Consider the following 26775-nt stretch of genomic DNA (forward strand, 5'->3'; position numbering starts at 1 on the left):
CAACTGGGAGCTACCCATAGAAAAGTCAAGATGAAAACTAACTTTGAAAACTAGTTTTTAACATTTATGGAAGAAAATGTGTGTGGTGCAAAAGTTTACTGCTTATTTGGTGCTCAGGTTGACTTGTTGACCTAATGAATAATCAAACCCATCATTTTTCCTTGGAACTCTGTATAGTTTTAGTTAGTTGAGATTAATTGTTTAGTATGACATTTGTATCCTCAGTTTATTAGGCCCATATATTTATTTTCATTTACTATTGTTTAAGTATACTTTTTTCTTAAAATATATATATTATCTTTCATTTGCTCATCTATACAGTGTACGGGCATTCTATTTCTTCTTTTGATCAATGTTGAAATATGTTTAATATTTTTTGTAGAAACCATTTTTTTTTCAGGATTCTTTGATATGAATGGAAAGGTCATATATATATGAAACATTTTAATGAAATATTTTAATGAAAAATTGCTGAATGAAAGCAAGTATTAATGTCTTTTTTCTTATCAAGTGCAGTTTATCACAATTTCCACAAAAAAAATTTTAAGTGCCACAAGAGTTTTCAACATTGATAATTTATGGATATTTAAAGCATATTAGAATGATTTCTGAAGGATCATGTGACATTGAAGACTGAAGTAATGATACTGTAAATTCAGTTTTGCATCAGAGGAATAAATTATATTTTAAAATTATTAAAATAGAAAATAGTTATTTTAAATTGATATAATATCACACAATCTTGCCGTTTTACTGTATTTTTATTAAATTTTTAAAATATAAAAAAAAATGAAACCTTGTTAAGGGTTGGTTAAGATAGTCATGTCTGGAACTCAACCCAAAACTTTGTTACAGACCCTCTTCTCAGGAGGAATATTAAGACAGAACCTATTGCAAGACAAGCACATTAGCCCTTGACTAAGATTGGTTTTCGATCGCAGTGAATTGCCATTTAGTTGAAGCTCTGCAATGTCCGAGATGAGAAAACCTTTTGCACCAAGCCGCCGCATCACCACGGTAGTCCACAGCACCCCTGCAAAAAACATTAACTTTAATTTATTCTGAATCGCTCCCATCCCCCGACTGAATAAAACATATGCGATATGTACAGTACAAATCCCCGTGACAGTCTTGCTTGCCCTGGGTCTTTGTTCACAGCGAAAGAGCTTGTACCATCGGCCATGAAACGCATCATTAATAGAAAGCAATAAAGTCGCTGTATGGGCCGCTGCCTCCCCGGCTGTGGATCAATATTGTTTCCACACATCAGCGGCGGTGACAGCAACAGTATCGCGGGAGAAAGTAATAGAGACAGGTGGAAGTGAGTGGGCTGAACATGGCTGTAATGGAATGTCAAGGCCAAACTTATGCAACTGAGTCCAATTAATCAGCAGCCTTTGATGGACGTGACAGTAAACAAGTGAATAAAGATCAGAACAAACTGACCTATGTGTTCTTTTTTTGTAATGCTGAGAAATAAGAGTTCAGGTCAGGTCATTTCTGCTGCATCTCTTCTGAAACATTTTATCATATTCCAGCTCTACCTTATCAAGCATTATACACCAATTCAGCTCTAATACATCAGGTACTTCACTATATTTCAGCTTTAATATATGTCAAGATTTTTTCCATTCATGTACCATACTACATCATTAGCATTTTACCATTTCAGCTTTTCGATTCTTTCAGTATTTTGGCCATATTCTAGCTTTTTTTTTTTTTTTTTTTTTAACCAAATTCAAGCTTTACTACATTCCAGCTTTACGGCATCTCAAGAATTTGTCCAAATTTCAGTTTTACCACACCTCAACTATTTGGCTTTATTTTACCATATTCCAGCTGAGCCAAATCTCATGTATCTTACTATATTCCAGCTAGATCACATCTCAAGAATTTTACCATATCCCAGCTTTACCACATATAAAGCACTTTACCATAATCAGTCTTTACCACATATGGACTACTTTACCATATTCCAGATCTAGTACATCTTAAATATTTGACTATATTACATTTTTACCACATATGAATATTTGACCAAATTCAAGTTTCACCATATATCACATTCCAGCTTTAATCTAAAAAACTAAAACATTTTACAATAACAACTTACGTATTTTACCATATTTCCACTTTTCTAAGTCTTTTGTATTTTTACCATATTCTGGCATCACCACACGTATTTTACCACAATCGAGCTTCACTACAATTTAAGTATTTTACCGTATTCAAGCTTTACTATGCCAAATATTCTACCATATTCAATCTTTAGCTTACTGAAACTTAAATGTTTATCAAGATCCAAACTTTACAACAACAAAAGCATGTGTCACTACCAACCAGTTTTACTGTATCTACAGTATTTTTACTGTATTCCTCAACAACTGAGCTGATAATACTGTTTTTGACTGCTAGAGGTTGCTTTGTATTCATGTGCGCAACACCGGTTATAAGGCCTTTTTACGTGCCAGTGATTTTTTTATATGAGGTAGCATTTTATGGTTAACATGAGACCTGATTTTGAGTAACATTTCCCACTATTCATTCCAATAGGCCCTAAACACTGCAGAATCTGCATTAACTGTAAGATTCTTCCTCTAAAGTGTTGCTCTACTGGGCCGAAAATTCAATGCGGTCCTTGTCATGGGTCCTATGTGTTCTTTTTTTTTTTGTAATGCTGAGAAATAAGAGTTCAGGTCAGGTCATTTCTGCTGCATTTCTTCTGAAACATTTTATCATATTCCAGCTCTACTTTATCAAGCATTATACACCAATTCAGCTCTAATACATCAGGTACTTCACTATATTTCAGCTTTAATATATGTCAAGATTTTTTCCATTCATGTACCATACTACATCATTAGCATTTTACCATTTCAGCTTTTCGATTCTTTCAGTATTTTGGCCATTCTAGCGTTTTTTTTTTTTTTTTTTACCAAATTCAAGATTTACTACATTCCAGCTTTACGGCATCTCAAGAATTTGACCAAATTTCAGTTTTACCACACCTCAACTATTTGGCTTTATTTTACCATATTCCAGCTGAGCCAAATCTCATGTATCTTACTATATTCCAGCTAGATCACATCTCAAGAATTTTACCATATCCCAGCTTTACCACATATAAAGCACTTTACCATAATCAGTCTTTACCACATATGGACTACTTTACCATATTCCAGATCTAGTACATCTTAAATATTTGACTATATTACATTTTTACCACATATGAATATTTGACCAAATTCAAGTTTCACCATATATCACATTCCAGCTTTAATCTAAAAAACTAAAACATTTTACAATAACAACTTACGTATTTTACCATATTTCCACTTTTCTAAGTCTTTTGTATTTTTACCATATTCTGGCATCACCACACGTATTTTACCACAATCGAGCTTCACTACAATTTAAGTATTTTACCGTATTCAAGCTTTACTATGCCAAATATTCTACCATATTCAATCTTTAGCTTACTGAAACTTAAATGTTTATCAAGATCCAAACTTTACAACAACAAAAGCATGTGTCACTACCAACCAGTTTTACTGTATCTACAGTATTTTTACTGTATTCCTCAACAACTGAGCTGATAATACTGTTTTTGACTGCTAGAGGTTGCTTTGTATTCATGTGCGCAACACCGGTTATAAGGCCTTTTTACGTGCCAGTGATTTTTTTTATATGAGGTAGCATTTTATGGTTAACATGAGACCTGATTTTGAGTAACATTTCCCACCATTCATTCCAATAGGCCCTAAACACTGCAGAATCTGCATTAACTGTAAGATTCTTCCTCTAAAGTGTTGCTCTACTGGGTCGAAAATTCAATGCGGTCCTTGTCATGGGTCCAAATTGGATCTACTGACTTAGGACCCCCCCAGGCCAAGCATCTTGAGGAGTTCAAACTATCAGAAACATCTCCTTGAGCTGATAAATTGAAGCTATAAACGGTATAATTAATTCTTGTGTTCTGCACCCATACGTTTAACGATCTGAAGTTCGTTAGCATTAGAGTCAGGTCCCAGTCATTGATCTTTTGAGCCCAAAGGCATGATGGAGCCTGTCACCAACATAACGAGACTTAAGAACTATAATTACCAGGCATTTTTCTTCCTCAGTCCTACATCCCATCTTCCTCATCCATCCATCTTATCATTCTCGCATATTAACACTCTTTAAATTGATACAAACTTGAAAATATTCAGAATAGAGAACACTATTCAAAAGATTGGATCAGTAATATTATATATAAAAAAATACTTGAATGGATTAAACTGATCAGAAGTGACAGTGAAGACATTTGTAATGTTATTAAAGATTTCTATTTCAAATAAATGCTGTTCATGGGACACTGAAGACTGGAGTAATGATGCTGAATTAATAAATTACATTTAAAATACTGTATATTCAAATATAAATTATGATATAATCATAATACTCCTGTTTTACTGTATTTTCTAAAAGTTAAAGGGATAGTTCACCCAAAAATGTTTTTTTTTTCTAAACCCATAAGACCTCCTTCATCTTCTGAACACAAATTAAGATATTTTCGATGAATTCTGAGAGCTCTCTGACTCTCTCATAGACAGCAATGCAATTACCACAATCAAGGTCCAGAAACATAGCAAAGAGATAAAAAATAATACATGTGACATCAAGAGTTCAACTGTAATTTTACAAAGCTACGAGATTACTTTTTTTATGCAAAGAAAACAAAAATAACTATTTTATTCAACAATTTGCCTCCTCTGCATCATTCTAGTGCCATTTTGGAGAGTATCCACTGAACGTAAACGGTGTATGCTGTTCTGTGTCAGCTGACAACATATCCCAATACCACAGCTGATGCTCTTACTTTCGAATTACTCTCTGATTTTAAAATTCTTCCTATCCCAGCTTAACATGCAAACTCTAAAAATTCATAACTCGATTTCCCTGAAAAGTGTAAATACAGCAATTTCATGATGCGTTGAAAACACTGATCTCCCTGATTGAGCATCCTGACTTCTGAATCAACAAATGGTGTGAGTTAAGGTTGGGTCTATTTGTTTTGTCTGACCAATGGCGGACAGGGAGACATTATTTTTGTAACCCCATCTGGTGGGACCCAAGGGTTCAGAGTTTGTCAGATCATGATTTCATCAGTCCATGCTGGACAGTGCTGAAACTACATCATCAACTTGCAGCCAAAAATCTTTCACCATTGACACCTAGCTCTCATTAATTTGCAACTATGCGAACTGGGTACTAAATGGGTGCCGTCAGAATGAGTGTCCAAACAGCTAATTAAACCACATTAATTGACAACTAGTCCATTTGATTCCACTCCATCATTTAACATCTTGTAAAGGGAAAACCTGTGTGTTTCTAAATACATAAATAAATCTATCATTAATGTGTTTTAACTTTGATTCTTTCCATAATCCATAATAATGCTTGCTCCAGTGAAAAAGTCCATCCCCTGTTGTCTTATCACATCAAAATCCACCTGCATTTTTGTTAAGAACCGTTTGGGCTTGTAAACTGTGCTTGATCTGTGCATATTTCTCATCTGATTTAGAGGAGATGGTTTTTCACTGGAGAAAGCAATATAATGGATTAAAGACTCATATTTCAATCTTAAAGCAATGTTTTAATGTTAAAAATGCATGATGGATTCTTACAAGCACACAGCTTTTCACTTCATAAGGCATTAATTGATGAACTGCAGTCGAGTGGATTATTTGTGATGTTTTCATCAGCTGTTTGGACTGCTGACGGCACCCATTCACTGCAGAGGATCCATTAGTGAGCAAGTGATGTAATGTAAAGCAACAGTTGAATGACAAATTCGACTAAGTATGAATTTAATTCACTAAAATGACATACAGGGTGCAAATTGTGCCTTATACAAATATACGTGATGAAAAGGTGTGCATTGCTTAAGCTATGTTTGATTTGTTTCTAATTTAAACCTTGACACGCTGGTGTAAATGTCACATATTTAAAAGTATTTGGACTAATACCAAAACAAAATGAAAGCACGCCCCTGAAACTCTGAAATATACACACACACAGCACTTTTACAAATCCTTTTTAGTATCCTACACTTTTCCAGGTCTCTACACCACAACACAATTATAACTTGCTCAATAGCTCACTAAGCCTCATTCATTAAAATGGAAATGAGGAACGGGCCAGCCCTCTGAGTGTGTACAGCTGCCTTTTATTGATCCAAACTGGAGTGTTTACCAAAGAGATGAAGAAAGACAACACATTTTCATTTATTCTATAATTCACCGCTGTTCTGTGTCATTGGGGAGCACAGTAAGTGTTCTGAGCTTCTGATCATAAAACTTTGACTTACTCTACGGCTCAATCCCTGTGTTCTATTCTTTTCCCCTTCCTCGACCTATTTTCACAGCCCTTCTCAAAGGTAAAAAAGGAGATAATGTCATCTCTGCTAGAGTTGCTTTTAGGATCACATCAACACTTGCTCATCAATATTAACAGCAAACTTGCCTTTCCAAATGTATCCTTCCTTCTCATCTCATCGCATGCCCCTTCTGATACACTTCAGTTTCGCTGAGGCCTAAACCCCTTTCCCCAACCCATTAAACTCACTTTGGCTCTGGTTATATATGGAAGAGCACAATGCTGCTCTTACTATTCCTGCAATATATGATTTTGCAGTATGCAAACAGCCTAAATGCACTGCATTCCCAGAAGACCTACTATGTTTGCCAAAATGTGCATTATAAAACCAAAATACATTTGCAGAATAATGTACAGTAAGTCAATGCATTAAAGCAATACAATGCTACAGTGCAATGCAATGCATAAAGCAATTGCTGATAATTTACTCACCCTCAGACCATCCAAGATGTAGACAAGTTTGTTTCTTCATAGAAACAGATTTGGAGGAAGTTATCATTAGATTACTTGGATCAACAATGGATCCGCTGCAGTGAACGGGTGCCGTAACAATATCTCAATCACAACATCACAATAATACACAAGTGATCCAGACCACTCCAGTCCATCAATCAACATCCTGTGAAGTGAAACACTGCAAACAAATCTATCCTCAAGGCAATTTAACTTTAAAAAGTAGTTTAAAAAATGACTCCATAATCTATAATAATGCTTATTTCCATCCCCTGTTGTCCTCTCACATCAAAATCCACCCACATATTTGTTTAGAAATATTTTGGACTGTTTTTGTTCATACACAGTGCTCAATCCATGCATATTTATCTCCTGATGTTTTTTTTTTTCATTAAAGAAATCATTATAATGAATGGAGGACTATTTTAGTCAGAAACAATAGACCGAAGTTATAAATGCATTAATGACAGATTTCTTATAGAGATGCAGCGTTTCACTTTCCGAGACTAACTGATAGACTGAAGTGGTGTGGTTTAATTGTGGATTATAGTGATGTTTTTATCCAACTCATCTACATCTTGGATAAGCCTGAGGGTGAGTAAATGTTAAGCTAATTTTCCATCTTGTTCTTGACAGATCAAAAAAAAAAAAAAAAAAAGCTAGCTATATATACATATGTAAAAACTGGGACCCATAGAGCAGAATGTATCACAGAGACTTGAGGTTGGGCTCTTTTGACTCCAACAAGCAAGCAATCACCTAGCAACCATCCAGAACACCCCAGAGACCGCATAGCAACAAGTAAATTAAAAAACACTCAAAAAACCACAGCAATGCCTTGGAATCAACATGGCCACTTTTATATGGTCAGGAGCCGCTCTTTAATATTAGAACGTTTTAATGTATCCCGTGCCAAATGTAGTCTCTGTTTGAGGTTACTTAAAAACATCTCTGATGTTTAATGCAGGATTTTAAACTTTTAAATGGCGAAAGTGAGAGGTTTGCTTTGGAACTGCTTAACTAACAGAGTGTAAAGTAAATCATTTAGCACCACCTCAAAACAGCACTTTTTCACTGACAGTTAGTATGAATATCATCCTGTCTGTAGGCCAGATGATCAAAAACTAAATCAGCATTATTATGGAGAGTAGATATTAGAGCCCTGTTCATTTGGGATACACACAGCTTCTCTGGTGCATTAGACCTTCTTAAAAGTCTTTTGAATTTGATTTAATATGTAATAGGCAAACTGTTTTTAAGGGGTTACTGCTGTCGTGGGTGAAAGTTAAAAAGAAGCTTTAATAGAACAAAAAGAAAATACACAATGCTTAAAAATACATCATTTTGAAGAGAACATTTTTAAAATAATCCTATTATTAAGCAATTTGTAGGTTGATTTCCCTGTCGAAATTATAAAACCTGTTCAGACAATAGTAGAAAAGCATAACTAAAAAGTAAGATTTTTATTTTCTTTATTTTGTCATTTAAAAATGAATGCATCAATAGAGTTATAAATAAGATTAAAAAAATAAAATCATACACAATAATATAATATATATAAAAAAATAAACATTAAAAAGGAAAACTATGGAATGTTTAGTTCGATTACCCTCTCTAAATGATAAAATCTGTTTAAATAATAGCAGAAGCAAAACTAAACTGTAGATTTTTCTTTTGCGATTAAACGATTATCACATCAGAAGAGTTAAACAAATTTAATATTAATGTATTAAAAATAAAAATTAAATATATTTAAAAATGGAAAGTAATATTAGATGAAATACAAATATTAAATATTAAGTAAGACAGCTGTGAAAATGCCCAAATGATAGTTAGAGTGCACTCTGAGAAAGAGTGAGAGGTTTATGGATATTTGTGATTCATACAGGCTCAGATGGGTAATGATGAATGGTCACTGCATCTCAAATGGCAAATCGCTGTTCCAGTCTCACTTCACTGGACTCAAACACAGCCGCCAGTAAAAATAACCCGCAAGCTTGTCAAATTCGCACAGGCAGACGACAGGAGACACGCACATATTGCATGTGCGAGAGTCAGAGAATGTTAAAGCCTTAAATGGCTGAACCACAAAGGCTCTGGAAACCAAACTCACGTCAGTATCTCATGCAGATCTGTGCTTCTGCTTGCAAATGGAGCTGAATGGCAGTGTCCGCCCTTAAAAGGCAGACTGGGACTGATCCTTTGCAGAACATTTGTTGAACAAATTTGTTCTTTAATGAACTAGCTGGAGCACACACACACACACATACACACCCTGACTGGGCAAGGGTGTAATTACAGTGAGTTGTTGCAGTAATCTTATTTTAATGCTCACACTGATGCATGGAATCCATTAAGAGAGACAAACTAAAGAGGGAGAAGCCTAAACACTTCCCTATAAATGCCCGTTTTCCAGGTTTGAGCTCTCATAAAGATCATAATTTTCCTGCTACAAGTACAGTAAGCCATGTCAAAGTCTACTCACATGCACAAATACCACTTACAAAATACTTTCAAAAAATAGCATGGTAATAATACAGTACTGTGGTAAATTAAAGATCACTTGAAAAAGAAACATTAGGACCATCATTTTACAGTTGTAATGTAAAATAAAATTATTACATTATTTTTTCTTAAATACTCATTTTTTTATTTTAGTTTAATACTACACAGGTAATATTTTCTTTTTTTTTTCTTTTTATATTGTTTATATTTTATGTAATAATTGCTATTAATTATTTGCTAACTGTTTACTATTTATTATTAATAATTTTGTTTTTAGATTTTATGTATACTTAATAATAGTTATTATAATATAATTATTTAATAATAATTATTATTAATAATATTTTATAACCATGTTGATTTAATCTTGTTCAGTCCTAAGCAAAGCAAACCTTGATTTATTTTATTTTTAATTGCAATCACAATTTTTTATCTGAATAATTCCCTTGCAGCCCATAACTTTACATTGTGCAGCCCATATCTTTATTATGGTACTGACACATTTTTTAAGGATTTACATGAAGGCTCCTTTTTTTTAATCTAGTGAGTTACCTTGCTGTCTGCTTTGCATCCTACATAAAAAGGAACACTATTAGTGTCTATTTTGGAATGTTCTAACTTGGCAGCATTTAAATTGTGACTGTTTTAAATACTTCTCAGTAATGAAATGAATATAAATTAAATTCAACTTCATTTTTTGGATAAAATAAATGTAAATAATATTTACGTTGCTTATATATTTAAAACAATAATCATTAGTTCCTTCATCTTAGTTTTCAACCTTCAATGCATTCTGGGATTGCCAGAGAATACATGCAATGTTGGGTTAAAAATTGCTCAAAGAAGGTATCTTTTGGAACAGACTTCAGGTCTGGAAGGTTTTTTTGATGCGGCCCACGTATGCAGCTTGCTAAGTTTTGGAAAAGTGCCCTAGACTTCTGATGACCTCAATTGTTCTTAAGTAAAACAGTTTATAATTACCACGTCCTAATTTACATTTTGGATTTCCTACATTATGTGGCCGATTTATGAATCTTATTGAAAGCCCCAACAAATCAGTTTTAAGACATTTGTGAGGATATCTTAATAAATGTATCTCATGAGGAAATTCTATGTAAGTACATTAGACTTTGAGTCCAATTACATAAATGCGTGTTGTCCCAAACAGCGATTTTGAATGTTTATCTTAAATTAGTAATTTTTTTTTTCCACCAAAGAGTAAGCTCGGAGTACACTCACATCTGTTTCATATAGCCTATTATACACAATTCATTATCCAAAACAATGGTTCAGTGTTTTCATTTTAGCAGTTTCATTCTCAGTTTCATAACTTGTTGAATAACTATTTAAAAAAAGGTTTAATAGCCCATTATAAAAAGAATAATATGAATACTTACACATCGTCCTTCAACACCCCGCTAGACATTAACGTTGAAAAAGCTCGTTGTCTATCTAGACTTTATATGAGAGAATTTGAGTATCAAAGATGTGACAACTTGCCCCTGCGTCTCCTCTAAGCATAACATGCACGCACAAACAGATGTTCACTACAATAACGGAGACAATCAGAGCAGCTGGTGAGGTCGTAGGTTCAAACCCCCAAAGCCTTGATGAACTATTCACTATTGTTCCTGAACCTCGCCATGAATCATGAACTACAACCATGTGTCTATGATCAAGACAGTTAACCTCAGGCCATTCTAACAGGGCTCGGTCTGTAAAAAAGTGACCTGAAGATACTGCATACGACTGGAGCGACTAATCAGTAAATGAGCAGCCTACAGTGCCCTTCGAGTCCGTGCGCTCCGGTAACCGGTCACCAGCGCGCGCGGCGCAGCGCGGCTCCATCTGTCAGAGATTCAGCCGAAGCGAAAGCAAAAGGTGTATTTCCCAATTGTTTCCACATGAAACGCGTCCAACCTGCACACATCAGCGAGCATCTGTCCTTTTCCACAGCACGTCTAGTATGGACGCACTGTAAGTGCCTGTAGATATCCAGACATTCAGCGCATGTTTCCGCTTTAATAAGTTTGATTATGCTCATGATATATAGATGCATGTAGCCTATTACATGCAACCTTCCGCTGATAAAAGAAGAAGAAGAAGAAGAAAACACCAGATCTTACCTAAAGGAGGCTGGTTTTAAATGACAGCAGGAGAGTCTTGTGTTGGTGAAGGTCTGAGAGACAGACACACGCACATTGAGGAGCGCGTACTGCTCTCTCTCTCTCGCGCGCGCGCGCGCATCACTATACAGCTATGAGACCTGCGCGCGCACGCTTAAAATCAAATTAAGCTTTTTTTTCTTCTCCTTCTTCTTCTTTCTTACATTTCAGATATGATATAGGCATTTCCGGAACCCAGGACTTAATAGTTAAAATATATAGAGATGTCACAAACATTAGGTGAGGGATATTGTTGACTGTATTTAACATTTATTAAGCCTACGTTATACAGTATTCTTTATACAGTAAAAAAAATTGTGTAATTAGATTACAGTTAGGCTAAGAAACTGTTAACGATTACAAAGGGGTTACATCTATATTTTCACACATGTAAATTTGATTGATTTCGTTTCAAACTGCAATGACTGCTCTACAATATGAGACACCAATGGACGCAGAACAGGACACTTTTATTCTATAACTATTTTTTTCCTATATATATATATGTGTGTGTGTGTGTGTGTGTGTGTGTCTGTTTGTATATGTATGTATAAGGCTTTTTTTTATTCCCAAGGCATTGTTAGCACAGTGTTAGCCCACCTGTCGTAGATATGCAAAGATTTAACTTCAAAAATAGTACAGCTATTAAACTAGCCTATATATTGTTATGATTTAAAATCTGTAAACTACTTGACCTCAGAATTATCTCAAAGTAAAAAAGGTGCTAAAGTCAGATTTTGGTGACTGTGCTTTATATGTAGGCTATACAATCTTAATCCACGTGATGAAGGATTTTGAAAGTCTAGTTTTTATTAAATGAATTAGCAATTTTGATCCTAAATTTTGAAAAATATTTAAAAAGTAGTCAAATATAATCAGTTACATAAAAGTAACTTAATAGTTACACATACTTGTTACTTTTTAAATATAACTTGTAATCTGTAACCTATTACATTTCCAAAGTACCTAAGTCTACATTATGTTTTCATACAAATCAAAATTCCTGTTCAGTTTCAAAAAGTAATACTTGAGGCCAAACATGCCATTTATTCTAGTCGTAGGATAACCGTTAAATAGCGCCAAATAGCTGTTCAAACTTCTGACGTATTCCAAGTTCTAATATTTGAATGGAGAGCGCGCGCGGAATCGAACGCGACTGGTTTCCCAGATGGATGAACGTCGATTGTTTAGATTTTTCATCAGTAAATGCGTAGATTGACTAAACCAGAATTAGGCAGGCTATTCCGATAAATATTATGATAAAATTATAGATTGGTCATATGTCAAAATATTCGAGATATTACTCTGTTGGTTACAGTAAAATGTTCTCATAACAGCCCTAATGGATTCTGCTTACAACTGAGGCAAGAATGACAACTAACCTCTATCATGGTAACACAAGACACGAAAATACACTAAATCATATATGAATACATCATATAGGCTATACAGTATATTCAATAGACTAGTGGCATTAGAATAAACTTGATGATATATATATATATATATATATATATATATATATATATATATATATATATATATATATATATATATATATATATAAGATAATTCCTGCTTTCACCAACTTTAACCTGCTGGATGATTCCACACTATAGACCTAAACAATATAAAATGGTTGGCCCACTGAGCAACCACCCCAAACACCTTAGCAACTGCATAACAATGCCCTAGCAACCACCCATAAATGTGTGAGGGGTCTGTAAAAGCACCACTCACATGTTTGTGAGGAAATGTCTACTTACTCATCCACAAAAGACCTGCATGCAACAGTGTTTTTAACACAAAAACACATTTATTCCAGTAGAAGAACGGAAATGGATACAAATCTAAAATCGTCTTAATCTTGCTATTTTTCTAAAGTTTAATTGCACTGAAATGTAAAAAATCTATGAATTGCTTAGATTTACAAACACACGTCTTTTATATACCGCAGTTACATAAAACCACATTCTTATTATAATAACTTTTTACAAATTATCTGCCTGTATCCTGTAATGTTCACTAAATCAATTTCAACAGTCATTTAAACACAAGAAAAAAACTTTCTTCTAACTCAAAAAAGGGGGGGGGGGTTATTTACAGATGTAATGCAGCATAAATGTTTAATGTTTAATGTTTCACATGCATATTCTTGATCGTAATACTGCTCTGTTGAGGTTTCAGAGCCTTGAAGTTTAAATGCTGTTATTAACACTCAGATTTACACAGGCTGTTTTATGTAGGCCTAAAATCACATCCTAATTATCATTGTTGTTCCACAATTTACCCGCTCATAATGCTCATTGAATGATTCTCAACAGTAATTTAAACACAAGAAAGTTTGTTCTATTTGCTGATTTTATAGGGCCATAAATGTTTAATATTTTGCTTGCATATTCTTGATGATGCTCTTTTTCTGTTTAGCGAAAATTGAAGCATAATTGCCTTTTAATTGCCCTGAAGTTTATAGTCTGTCAGAGAATATTGCTTGGGAGTTTCAGCCCAGTGTATAAGAACTTAAGCGGAAAAGTTTCCAGTATCGACTAATAATCTATTTGTAATCCCCTATATATACATAATGATGAATGTGTGCCTTGTAAACTGTGACCTGGGTTTGTAAATGGGTTCCCACATGACCCAAAATACATTGCTGTCAGCTCATTTCCCTGCGAGTGTAATTTCAGCAGGGATCCAGCTCCAATCTGTTTATTTCTAATTTTACCGTATACATAGAATAACAATGACTGGGAGAATATTTGCCTGGCACGCAGCCCCAATACTCGGAGAAGATGAATGCGTGGCATAGTAGGCTACTTTCATACCTGTGAATCTGTGTGTGCGTTCATTACAATGCCCCAGTTTAGCTGCCTCCTCTCCTCTGCCGTTGATGGTATCTTATTGTTACCAGGTGGCTGCAAGTGACAGGAGCATTGAAAAACTGCTGACAATAAGCCACGGCTCAAAGGAAAAGCGAAAAAAGGAGGACACGCGAGCAGTGTGGTTCTTCCTCGCGAAGGCGTAGGGGGTAAGGAAACCGTGTTAGAAAGGAAAGGAACGAGATCCCCAGGGAAACGTTCCAGCGAGTTCCTGTGCTTTAGATGATGGTTCATAAACTACCATCATCCTCGAGGGCCTGGGGAGCCCAAGCTGAAATACTTCAGAAGTGCCAATAAATGAAAAAGTGAAAATTAGAGGAAAGTTTGGCTAGCTGAGGGGTGTAATGGAGACCAGCGGACCATGGGAAAGAAACCCCCCTGAGGAAGAAGTGAGGTCTCGTGTGAAAGATCTCTGTCATTCACACTGAGAGGGTTTGTGTGCCGTCGTACTAAACAGCTGTGGAAAATGAGCACTCATTGATTTCATGCATATGGCACCCACGCATGTAAACACACACACTGAAGACTCCGTCACTACAACACAGCCATCCTAGCGTGACAAAGCCACGGGGAATAAAGTGCTCTTTTCCGTTCTAATTTAGGAATTTCTCTCATTTATTGCCATGTATTACACACGATTGCACGCATCAAATGATTATCTCTGCATCACGACACCAAGACCATTTTTCCCCAAGAATCCGAAAAGAGTTATTTGCTCTGCTGTGAAACATTGTTCCCTTGAGCGCAGATGTGACAAAGAACATCCAGCGACATGAAATTTTCGTGTAAAACGGGAAGATGAAGGCTGCATGTGGACTGCAGTGTGTCTGGTGAACATGATGTTACTTAAGCAAAATCCTGCAGGCGTGCAGCGTGAATATCATATTTTAGGATAGGCACGGATCTGTTTATTACTGTACTGCCTTCTGTAATTGAGATTAATGCAGTTCAGTGAGCACAACAAGATAAATGCCAACATTTTTAATCCAATCCTCAGTGCCAGGTGTTGAGTTTTCAATAGCAGAGTAATAGAAAACTTCTGATTCTGTGTACAACTACAAACTGATGTGCTCTTAACCTACTTGCAACACATAAAAATAGATTCCTATTCTAGTTGAATTAGTTGGTTATGTAGACAGATTTCCTGCTAATCCCCAAGGGACACGCAGCTGGTACCCTCCCTTTTTTCTAACACAATTGTGCCCCCTAGTGACGCTGTCTTGAAAATATAGAGGAACACAACATGTACGCATATGGTCAAGTCTCAGCATCATGTTACATCTACATTTATTCATTTAGCAGACGATTTTATCCAAAACGACTTACAAATGTATATATATAAACACACACACACACACATAATTGCACACATATTTGCATAAAATCAAAAGAAAATAGAATACAAAAAGATAAGAAAGGTAGTTAGATTTTTTAAAGAATAGAAGTAGAATAGTGAGTGTTAAAATTAGAGGGTCAAATAAAGAGAGAAGAGATGGGTTTTAAGCCGATTCTTGAAGATGGCTAAGGACTCAGCTGCTTGGATTGAGTTGGGGAGGTCATTCCACCAGGAGGGAACATTTCATTTAAAAGTCCGTAAAAGTGACTTTGTGCTTCTTTGGGATGGCACAATCAAGCGACGTTCACTTGCAGAATGCAAACTTCTAGAGGGCTAAACATCATATATTCTATATGTGTGTGTGTGTTGTTATTATTAATTTAGGCCTAATTATTTTAATTTTTTTTTTAAATAGGCTGTTTGTTTATCTTAATAAGCACCGAGAAACTATAATGATGTGAACATACTAAGATAACAAAACATTTTATGCTGGTCTCGATGATGTGAATCCGTTAACTTTTACATTTAGTGTAACGTAAACGCTAAACGTTCAGAGTACAACGTTCACAGTAGCAACGTTTCATGAGAGACATTTTTTTTTGTCCTGCGCAGGTTTTGCGCAGAGTGGATGCGCACGAACACACGTCAACGGTCTTGTTATCACAGAGGAGGCGTACAAACATTATTGTGTTCATCTGTGCCTTTCGAATATTAACGTTACCGATCAATTTTAGTCAATAAACGAACGATGAGTGATCACCCGGTGACTAGCAGGTGAGCCAAATCTGATCGTCGCTGAAAGAAAAAGGCGAAATTTCGGCTATTTTGTCAGGTGAGTGAACTGAAAGACATTCAAACTAGACGCAGCAAAATCACCAAGAATAGAAATATTTATTCAAATGACCCAACTGATGATACAAATATGTGATTTTTATATGCTTGTAGTTTACAAATCGATCATTTGGAAGGGTTTGGGAACTGTGTTTTAATTTGAAATAAGGCTGTTGTTGCTGTGTTTTGGTCAGGGGTGTTGTCCTGTTTACAGGCCTCAGTCTGATCGATCAATGATCTGATCACAACTTCAGCACATACAAAGCCTGATCAATCTTATTCATCGAGTGAGTGTAATTAAATCAATTATTAATATGATATCTACAAGTGTAAATAGGTAGATTTCAGTAAATCTTGTTTGAGTTGTTGATGGATTTGGGCCTGTAGTTCAATATAAAATCACATTTGTCTGTTTAACCGCTCACTGTCACCGAGTTTGTTTAATCTAAATATGTATATTTATCATGAGAAAACATATTAATATTGTTTTATTAAAAAATATAAAATCTTTAGTCTATCTGACCTTTTTAGCTTATGGTCGTGTAACATTGTTGATTTAATTTTATTATGTAAAAATATTATTATTTTGTAGCTTATTTAAAAGCCATTAAAAAAGGATAACGTTTGTTAACTAAATATTTAAAGCTAATGTTTCTATCAGTAACTTAATTATTGTGCAAATATTATTACTACTTATTCAGTCTGTATGATTTTTTTTTTAATCTCTTGCATTTAACTAATTTAAGTTGATGAATTTTAAATGTAAATCGTTAAATATTAATCTTTATTTTTTATTTTTTCTTAATTTTTCTATTATAGGAAATTTGATGGTTCCAAAGACATTTAGATTTAATCTTTAACACATACAACTGATTCTTTATAGCTGGTATTATAAATGTTTGCAAAAAAATACATTGTATTGCTGTTATTTGTTATCATAACCATGTGTTTAACCTAACGTAATATAAAAGTAATGTCTGATATTCTAGTATATTCTGTACCAGCATCATAAAATGTCCCGTAAATGGTTTGGCTGTAAAGGATTTGGGTCATGATATATTTAGATCATTTCTGCATCTGATTTGGCACAGTTGCCATTATGAGCATACACAGGTTGACCTATCAAGCCAGATGGTTGTGTTGGAGTCAGTTTTATAAATGTATAATGGTAAACAAAGATTTGAGTGTAAATGAACAAATCTTTTCAAGAGAACAACATAGTTTTCATAGTTTGCCTCCTCTCTTTCTTTGTGCTTGAATGTGCTTTCAAATATTAACAACTCTTTTTATTTTATGTGTTGCACAAGACTTTGGTTTTATATTGACTGATAATACGTGAATCGCACACTTTCTTGTAAAAGTGGAGTAATACTTATCTGATGAGAGACTGGAAATGTTAGAGCTTTAATCAAACAGATCAACAATGAACAAAGAACTCAAGTTAGCCCTGTTTACTCGTGACTTTTGTCTACTTGGGCAACATAGTTTGGTAAACAGTGCCCCATTTGTTACATCTGCTTACATACCGCTGACGTTAGCTTGTGTAGGCAGCGCATTTCTCCAAACTTGTTTTCGCATGCATCTTCTCCTGTGAAATCATATTGTTTTTTATTTGTATTATTTCCACAGCATGGCTAGTTGCGGCGACATTAATCTTTCCGTGGACTCCTTGACTTCAGGCAAGAAGGTGAGTGGGGAGTCTGTGACGGAGGGCAGTCCATCCCCTTCGTCTCCTTTGCTGCCCATCCCGGAGTGTGCAATCTGTCTGCAGAGCTGCGTCCACCCCGTACGCCTGCCATGCCGTCATATTTTCTGCTTCCTATGCGTGAAAGGAGCTTCCTGGCACAGCAAACGCTGCGCCCTGTGTAGAGGGGAAGTGCCTGAGGATTTCCTGGAGCGTCCCACTTTGCTCTCGCCCGAGGAGCTGAAGGCTTCGGCGACGGGCGGACGTGGGACGGGGACTGGTGGCCACGCCTGGTACTACGAGGGCCGTAATGGATGGTGGCAGTACGACGAGCGGACAAGCCGAGAGCTAGAGGACGCATTCAGCAAGGGCAAGAAGAGCGCTGAGATGCTGATCGCCGGTTTCCTGTACGTAGCCGACTTGGAGAACATGGTGCAGTACAGGAGGAACGAACACGGCCGCAGGCGTAGGATGAAGAGGGATGTGGTGGACATCCCTAAGAAAGGTGTGGCCGGATTAAGACTCGATCCAGATCCAAATCCCAGTCCAGCATCGGGATCAGGAACTGATCCCATTCCAGCGCCCGCAGTTGCGGATTTAAATGGAACAGTAGATGGCGCCACAGCGGAGCGAGAGAGTTCGGCGGATGGTGCAGACACTGGAGTCAGCGGAGGACGTCCTCAAGGTGTCTTTGTTTCTGCTCCTGTAAGGCCGCCAACCGTCTTGGGCGGTCACCTGACCAGCCCTGCTTCCTCTGGCGATATTCAGCTTGTACAGGCTCTCTCTCAACTCAATATGAATCCTGCTGAGCAAGAAACAGAAGAGGAAGATGCAGATGACGAAGACGATTCGGCAGGTCCGGACGCCTCGGGGTATGAATCCGAGTCTGGCACGAGCGAGGATGAAGATGAGCAGGCTGAGGACGAAGGTGAAGACGAGCACACAGAAGGCTCCCAGGGTAGGCATAGACTGCATCAGTTGGACAGACCGCCCCCTGGTGGTGGCCCGGCACATAGCGGCGATCGCTCTGGGTGCCCCGATGGTCAGTGCACCATTACAAAGGTCTGACCGCAGCACAACTACAGAACTCCTACCCAACTCCCACAACCGCTGGGTATTTCTAACCAATCTCTGAAATGCAAAAAATTTAATGAATTAACTATTCAAATCAATGAAACACAGTCTTGGATAAGGGTGGAGGCTTGGGGCAGAAGGTTTTAGTGTTAGAATAGTGCTCGTCTTTCTCTTTCAGTCTTAGAGGACTGTACCAGGGCTGTACTCTTTAATGGAGATTACAGGCAAAACTACAATAAACTTGCTTTTACCATGCCTAGAATACTGTAAATTGGTCCAACCATTACACTTTCATTTGCATTCATTGTTATTGAAAATAATATTCCAATAAAACTACTTTTCACCCTGCAATTAAAAGAAAAATGTATAAAGTATATTTAGTTTATTCCTTTTGTGAGCATTAAAATTTTTGTTTTCATAACAATTACATTCTAAATTCTGAAAATGCACGTTTTATTAGTTATTATTCTCAGTGCTGCTTTTCATTTGATTCTTATTACTGTGCTACAGACATTTATGTAAAAGTTGTATTTATTATTATTGCATTAATGAGAATTTGCCTAATTGTATACAATTTCACGATGCAAAGAAATCTTAATGATCTGAGTACAGGCTTCTCTACGTATTAAAAAAAAAAAAAATTAGATTTTAGGGTAAAATGACCCAAACATGTTATTCAGGTTCCTGTTTTCAAGTCATAAATTTCATTACATCTAGAATAGCTCAACACCATTATCCATTGGTCATGGAGTCAACACAGTAATAATGTGCTGTGGTGTAATGAAGTTAAAATCTTTTCATAAAAATATGCCATATCAGCTTTTACCCTTAGGCTACTGCAATGCCATCAGAAAATAATTGGAACTTTATGCACTGTTTTAATAATAATAAAATAAGATTGCATCTCTCGTTAGTAACCCCATATGCACTGCATCTTTACTAGTTTTATTACTTGAATATCACAATTGCTCTGTAGATCAAAATGCCTGACTTTATATTTTGCAAACAGCATTTTCATTGAAATGTAGAACATTCATTTTGTTATGCACCAGCTGGTACAGAGCCTTCTAGATCTGCAACAAGTAATAATAAAGTCGTGGTTTTTTGAGAAGCATTAGATGCAAAACCAGGATAATTTCAAATGCAAAACCTAACGGGAAAATTTATTGTAGTTTTGCCAAGGATTCCTCTTTAACACGCTCTAGTCATTAGAAAACCTTCAGTCATCTTACATTTACTACTTCTAGTGATTCATGATGTGAGGTTTAAAACTCTTTAACGGACTGTGTGTTGCATTTGTGTTTATTTTAAGTCAGTTGTCTTTATTCTTGTCTCAGTCTCATCTTGGTGTGCTTTATCTGTTTCATGGATTTGCATGTGTTGCTGTGAGCAAGGATGGAGCCCTGGACTATGGCGCTTTGAACTCTGGGATAAGCGAGTTTTATCATATTGTAATTTCTAGTTGTAAAGTAGTCCTCAGACTGCAGCACACAGAGTGAGTGAGTGGTTTTCAAGCATAGGTGTCCGATTTGAAGTTTTTTTTTATTTTTATTTTAATGTTATTTTCATCCCTGCTAATTCTCATCTCCGTTTGTTCAGGTTCTTTGTTGTCAACGAAACAAAATGAAAACTAAAATTAAGAATAATTCCTTTTGGTGTATTTTTGTTTTAACTGTGTTTTGTTACCAGGTTTATCTAAGAAATAAAGTTGTCTGTTACCTGTCTGAGATCAAACTGTCCTCATGTATATTTTTCACTTTTAAGGTTTACTTAACCTTAAAGAATGTTGATTATTTTGTATTTGTCCACCTACTAATATTATGCATAGTCTAAACATGTTAAAACTGGAATTAGCCACCAAAGCTCATTTTCAGAAATCAGCAACCCTTTCAGAACATAGTTGTTTCATTACTGCAGACAGTTCAAAGAACTGATTTGCAGATGTAAACATTTCTGAATAAGGTTGGACCAGAGGTGCTATTAAAATATCTGTAGTTCTTATAGGAATAGTTCTTCCTGAATAGTGCTCTTTGACTTTTTTTTTTTTTTTTAAATGAACTTATTAAAATCTTGTGCGCGCTGACTTGTAAGAACTGTGTAAAGCCAGCTGATTGGAGTTGAGATTTTTGGGAAAGGTCTTGCTGTTTTTGTTTGCAATATTCAGATGATGCTGAAACTAGTCGAAGGTGATTTACAATCTGTGCTGGATAATATTTACACAAAGACTTAAGACTCTAGATTTATTATCGTTGCAATACTGTATCTTAAAATGAAAGGTATGGCCATAAACCTACTGATACTTATGTATGTGAAAAATATCTTGCTATCACATTAGAATATTATTTGAATCCTTTTAAAGGAATAGTTCACTTAAAAATTAAAATTGTTTAAACTTTACTAGTTTGTCCATTAACATAAACTAGATTACCTTCAAAGCTAACAGACATGGACTAAAAAACACAAAATAAAGAGTCCAATAAGAATTTCTTTTGGTTTTCAAATCAGGTGAAATTAGACACAATAGGAGATCATGCTATTTGTGTATGCATGACTGTCTATAAAATATGGGTAAGTGGAATTGTGGCAAATTTAGTGAAATGGAATATAGCCATGACAGTCTCTGTGATCAGTGTTATGGTGAGGATTTCGTTTTAGTCTTCAGACATAGTGGAGTCCTAGGTGCATGAACCTAGGTGTCTTCCAGGACAAACCCCTGTGGTACTCCAGTAAACTCATTAAACTCTGTCCGCGCTGACCCGAATGATACACCCTTCCTCTTGTCCGCCAGACAGGCATCCGTCATTGCATCTCTATCCCATCACTACAGGGGGGATGGATTGATGGATCTACAGTAGCATCTCGCTCCTTGAATAGCAAAGGGAATGTTTGTATAGTCGCTGTTCACCTTCATAGCTTCAACCAAACTTGGTAGCCTGATATTTCAGGACGATCTTTGGGCCTTAATGGTCTTACTTAATCGAACGTATTTATTGTGCGTGTGTATTTAAGGACAATGTCCTGTATCTGGCTGTCGGTATTTAGCGAACATGTTGGCTCAGTGTCAGAGATGATCTCATTCTGTAATGTCTGTGTAATCATTAATAACTTTCATATGACACCTCACTGTGCTGATGACATCTCAGCTCATTTTCTGCTGTGCTCTGGTCATGGCGCCGGCAAGTATGCATGGGTCATTCCCCTGGATCAGATCACAGTCTGCTTTTTAACCAGTCAACGGTTTTAAAAGCACGATATCCAGGGTTAAGGCTGTCTATACACTTTAAAAAAGTTGTAGGAACTGCTAGTAAATTTCTTAAATAAGTACAAGAAACAGCAATTAACACACTGAATGCATCTTAAAACAATGCAGTTTTCTTGTAAAACTAATTTTATTTTATTTTATTTTCAATTGCAAAACACACACACACACACACACACACACACACACACACACACATATATATATATATATATATATATATATATATATATATATATATACATATAATTACATACAAACAGACACATACATACAGTGAAATCCACATATATTTGGACAGTGACATGAAATTGAAGTGTGTAACAAAAATATAATATGCTTAGAAATTACACCCATTTTTATACACAGCCCCCATTTTCAGGGGCTCAAATATAACTGGACAAATAAACATAATCATAAATAAAATGTTATTTTTTTATATTTTGTTTAGAATCCTTTGCAAGCAATGACTGGCTTAAGTCTTGAACTCATGGACATCACCAGAGACTAGGGTTCCTTCTTTGTGACACTTCCAGGCATTTGCTGCAGCTGACTTCAGTTGTTGTTTGTTTGTGGGTTTTTCTGGTGTTAGTTTATTTATTTATTTCTTCCTGTCATTCTGGTACAGGATGGTCTTCATTTCAGCCTTCCAAAAAATGCTTTTCCAGAATGGTCTTGATTTTTTAGATGTTTTAGGCAAAGTCTAATCTGGCCTTGTTTGCATCTTGTGCTGAAGCCTCTGTATTTGCTCTTGTGAAGCCTTCTCTTGATTGTAGACTTTGACAGCGACACGTCTACCTCCTGGAGAGTGTTCTTCTCTTGGCTGGATGTTGTGAAAGGGTGTTTCTTTACCAAGGATAGGATTCTCCAATCATCCACCACTGTTGTCCTCAGTGGACATCCAGGCTTTCTTGTTACTGAGCTCACCAGAGGTTTTTTTTTTTTTCTCTGAATGTTTGGTCACTCCTAATGCTCCTGCTATCTATCTGATGGACTTGTATTGATTATGAAGCCTACTTGTATGGAAATATTCTTTGACTGCATGATGTTGGTTCAGAGCAACAGTTTCCAAATGCAAATGGCACACTTAAAATCATCTCCAGAACTTACTTGCTTAAAGGGGGGGGGGGGGGGGGGTGAAATGCTCGTTTTCACTCAATCTCCTGTTAATCATGAGTACCTATAGAGTAGTACTGCATCCTTCATAACTCCAAAAAGTCTTTAGTTTTATTATATTCATAAGAGAAAGATAGACTGTACCGTTTTTTCGCGGAAAAACACGATTGACTGGGGGCGTGACGTGTGGGCGGAGCTAAAGAATCACGAGCACGAGTAGGCTTTTGCGTTGAGAGCGTTTGGAAGCTGTGACACATCCAAAACAAACCATGGCTAACAGTCAGATTCAGCCGTATATTTATGATCCAGAATCAGATCCAGAGGCTGAAATTTAACAAGAGCAGCATCAGCAACGACATCTCTATGTGCTATGTACTGAAACTGTATATATTTGCTTAGAAGTTTTGGAAAATGACTAAGTTCCACTTAATGTCGTGTTTTTTTTTTTTTTTTTAAGCTGTACATGTGGAAAGTGCAGTTTGATGACAACATTGCATGTTGTTTACTTGATGTGCTTACGCGCCGATAGCTAAGTTAACAACACAGAGATATTTGAAGCAGTTTTACTCACCGCCTGCGGTTCCAACACACGATCGTGACCCTTTTTTGTTGGGACTTCATTATCTTTAAGAAATAAACGATACGCAAATCCGGCGTCAAACTGGGGCTTGTTTGTAAAACAAGCATCTTCGAAATGCAGGGAACAAACAAAAACACTTGCACAACTCCGTTGATGCTCTGTAAAAATAAACTCCATCCACTGGTCCCTTAATGCTGTTTTTTTTTTGGTAATCTGTGCAGGGTTGTCTTGCCCTGGCAACCAAAAACACACTTCTTTTGTGACTTCTTTTCGCGACGCTCTCGCTCTGATCAGTGAAGTCTGTTGTGCTCTCAGTGCTCTGCTATACGGGAGCGCGCGCTCTTCCGGCAGAAGTGCCTCAGGACCCATATAAGGAAATTCCGCTCCATCTAACGTCACACAGAGCCATACTCGAAAAAAAACTTTCCGAAACTTGTGACAAACCGGAAGAGGTATTTTTGGAACAAAAATGCTCCTTCAAACGTACAACTTAATTTTTTAAACTTTGTCCATGTTTAGCATGGGAATCCAACTCTTTAACAGTGTAAAAAACTCAGTATGCATGAAATAGCATTTCACCCCCCCTTTAACTGATGTAGAAATAACAAAGGAATAGCTGTTATCTTGCTCTTTCCTATCAAACACTCTCTTTGGTGAGTTCTCTTTGGTGTTTAGGTGCCTGAAGTTTTTTCATCTTAGAGGTGTGTATCATCACAAAACAATAATCACTGTTTTCAAACAGGCTTCCCCAACAGTTTTCCTGACTTCCATTGGTTGAAAAAGCAGGTATCTTCCCTAACTTTGTACATATTATTGAGTGTTAATGTGACTGACCCATATGGATGTTCAAAACTACAGACTTATGTGTGTTGTCTGGTTTTTATAATGAGTTGATTTTTTCATAGTGTGACGAGTGGGGCGGGGGCAAGAGCCGTGGGAACGGAGCAAGACCAGTGGAGTGTTTGGAAATGTGGGAAACCTGTGCCACTCACCGAGTCCCACAGAGGAGATCCGGAAGGGTAAAAGAGGAGTTACGACAGTGAAGGACGAAATAGGTCAAGGCCTGGGTTTTATTTTGTGTTTTGGTTTTGTTTGTGCGCAGCAGTCATCTGCGAGGGGCTGTCGTGCTGTTTAGTGTTTATTATGTTATGAAAGTTTAATTTAAATGTTCGCCTTTTCTCGCTTCCTTCTTCCCGTGATTGCGAGCTTTTTTTATATCGTTACACATAGTTTTCGGCATTATGATGCACATTTAAGCATGCACTAAGGTCATTTGAATAACTTTTTTCTCTCTTTCTTGTCAAGAAAAGTTCATAAATAGTTCAAGCAAAAGCCGATTTATGCTTTTCGGTGGGATTATACCCTCCTGTGCATGCTATTCCATTTTTGAATCTGTTTATGTTTTGACGTTGTAGTGTCTAGGTGGTTTTTCTCTTTATTGATCTCCATATTAAACATTTTTTGTTGTCGTTATATTAACATAAAAAAAAAATACAAAATTGTTTATGTATCACTTGTTTATGTTTAAAAATGTAATCCTTTTTAGCATTTAGCATCATTTTGAACTTCTTTTAGATTATCTGTGTCAGCATTTATCTTAGGTAGATACCTTTTATTATATAATATTTAACCAAAATATGAAAATGAGACATTTTGCTACTGTAAGGAGGTTCTGGTTTCCTGTACTGTTATTACACTGGTCTGAGGGACAGTATGGAGATCAGGTGATAATCTTCTCTCTGACAGCAGCTGTTGGTGGAGTTCACATTCCCAAGTCTCAGACTGACTGAGAGTGTGATTTTCTCACCCTCTTGAGTTGCTCTATTCTTCACTGTCTCTTTACATGTGCTCAGGCGCCACATAAACGTGTCATGTATGCTTTCATACTCAAGAAATTTAGTCATATATTCAATATCTTGTGAAGTTTGAGAACTACTATATCTACTGTAAAGAGATAATCCACCTCAAAATGAAAACTCTGTCATTTTTTACTCACCCTCAAATTGTTCCAAACTTGTTTGATTTTCTTTCTTCTCTTAAGTGGGTAACCAAACACTTTTTGGTCTCTAATTAATTACTACCATAGTTTTTAGTAATTAGAGACCAAGAAGTGTTTGTATAACCACATTCTTCGGAAGAAAGAAATGATTACCGGTTTGGAACACAAAGTTAATAACATTCTCCCCTGAATCAGTTGCGCATAATATGTGACATATGCTTCATCTGAACCACCATAGCAACAGCTGACAGTCTAAACCAATCAGAGGCTGACTGTCGGTCTAATAATCCAGTTGTCAGCATAGACGGCCTTTAGGAGTGAGTGTCAGGTCTGTATTGTACACAGGACTGAGCTATATCTGATGTGAGGACAGTTCTCTGGATATAAACACGCAATCAGCAACCTCTTTTAACCTGTCTGTGCTCTGCGGTGCAGCACTAAATGGAAGTGTCTAGAACGTCTGTCATTAGAGGT

General features: G+C 36.3%; 2 protein-coding genes across 3 annotated transcripts in view; one reads left to right on the forward strand and one right to left on the reverse strand.

The window, feature by feature from the left end:
• The window catches only part of LOC128011092 (cadherin-11), a 64907-nt gene extending 53298 nt beyond the window's left edge, over window positions 1–11609 (reverse strand). Inside the window, exon 1 of the mRNA XM_052593171.1 lies at window positions 11505–11609. The gene's annotated coding sequence lies outside the window, so the exon portion shown is untranslated. The remainder of the gene's footprint in view (window positions 1–11504) is intronic.
• Window positions 11610–16369: 4760 nt separating this feature from the next.
• Window positions 16370–21081, forward strand: rnf146 (ring finger protein 146). 2 transcript variants are annotated; one of them, XM_052594698.1, is made up of 2 exons: window positions 16370–16590; window positions 18219–21081. In XM_052594698.1, the coding sequence occupies exon 2, from the start codon at window positions 18220–18222 to the stop codon at window positions 19339–19341; it is 1122 nt and encodes a 373-aa protein (XP_052450658.1). In that variant the 5' UTR covers window positions 16370–16590; window position 18219; the 3' UTR covers window positions 19342–21081. The 2 variants fall into 2 exon arrangements, with proteins under 2 accessions (XP_052450658.1, XP_052450659.1); XM_052594699.1 differs by having other exon boundaries at window positions 16589–16876.
• Window positions 21082–26775: the final 5694 nt, after the last annotated feature.

Source organism: Carassius gibelio, chromosome B23 (assembly GCF_023724105.1).
Source record: "Carassius gibelio isolate Cgi1373 ecotype wild population from Czech Republic chromosome B23, carGib1.2-hapl.c, whole genome shotgun sequence".
Taxonomy (NCBI): Eukaryota; Metazoa; Chordata; class Actinopteri; order Cypriniformes; family Cyprinidae; genus Carassius; species Carassius gibelio.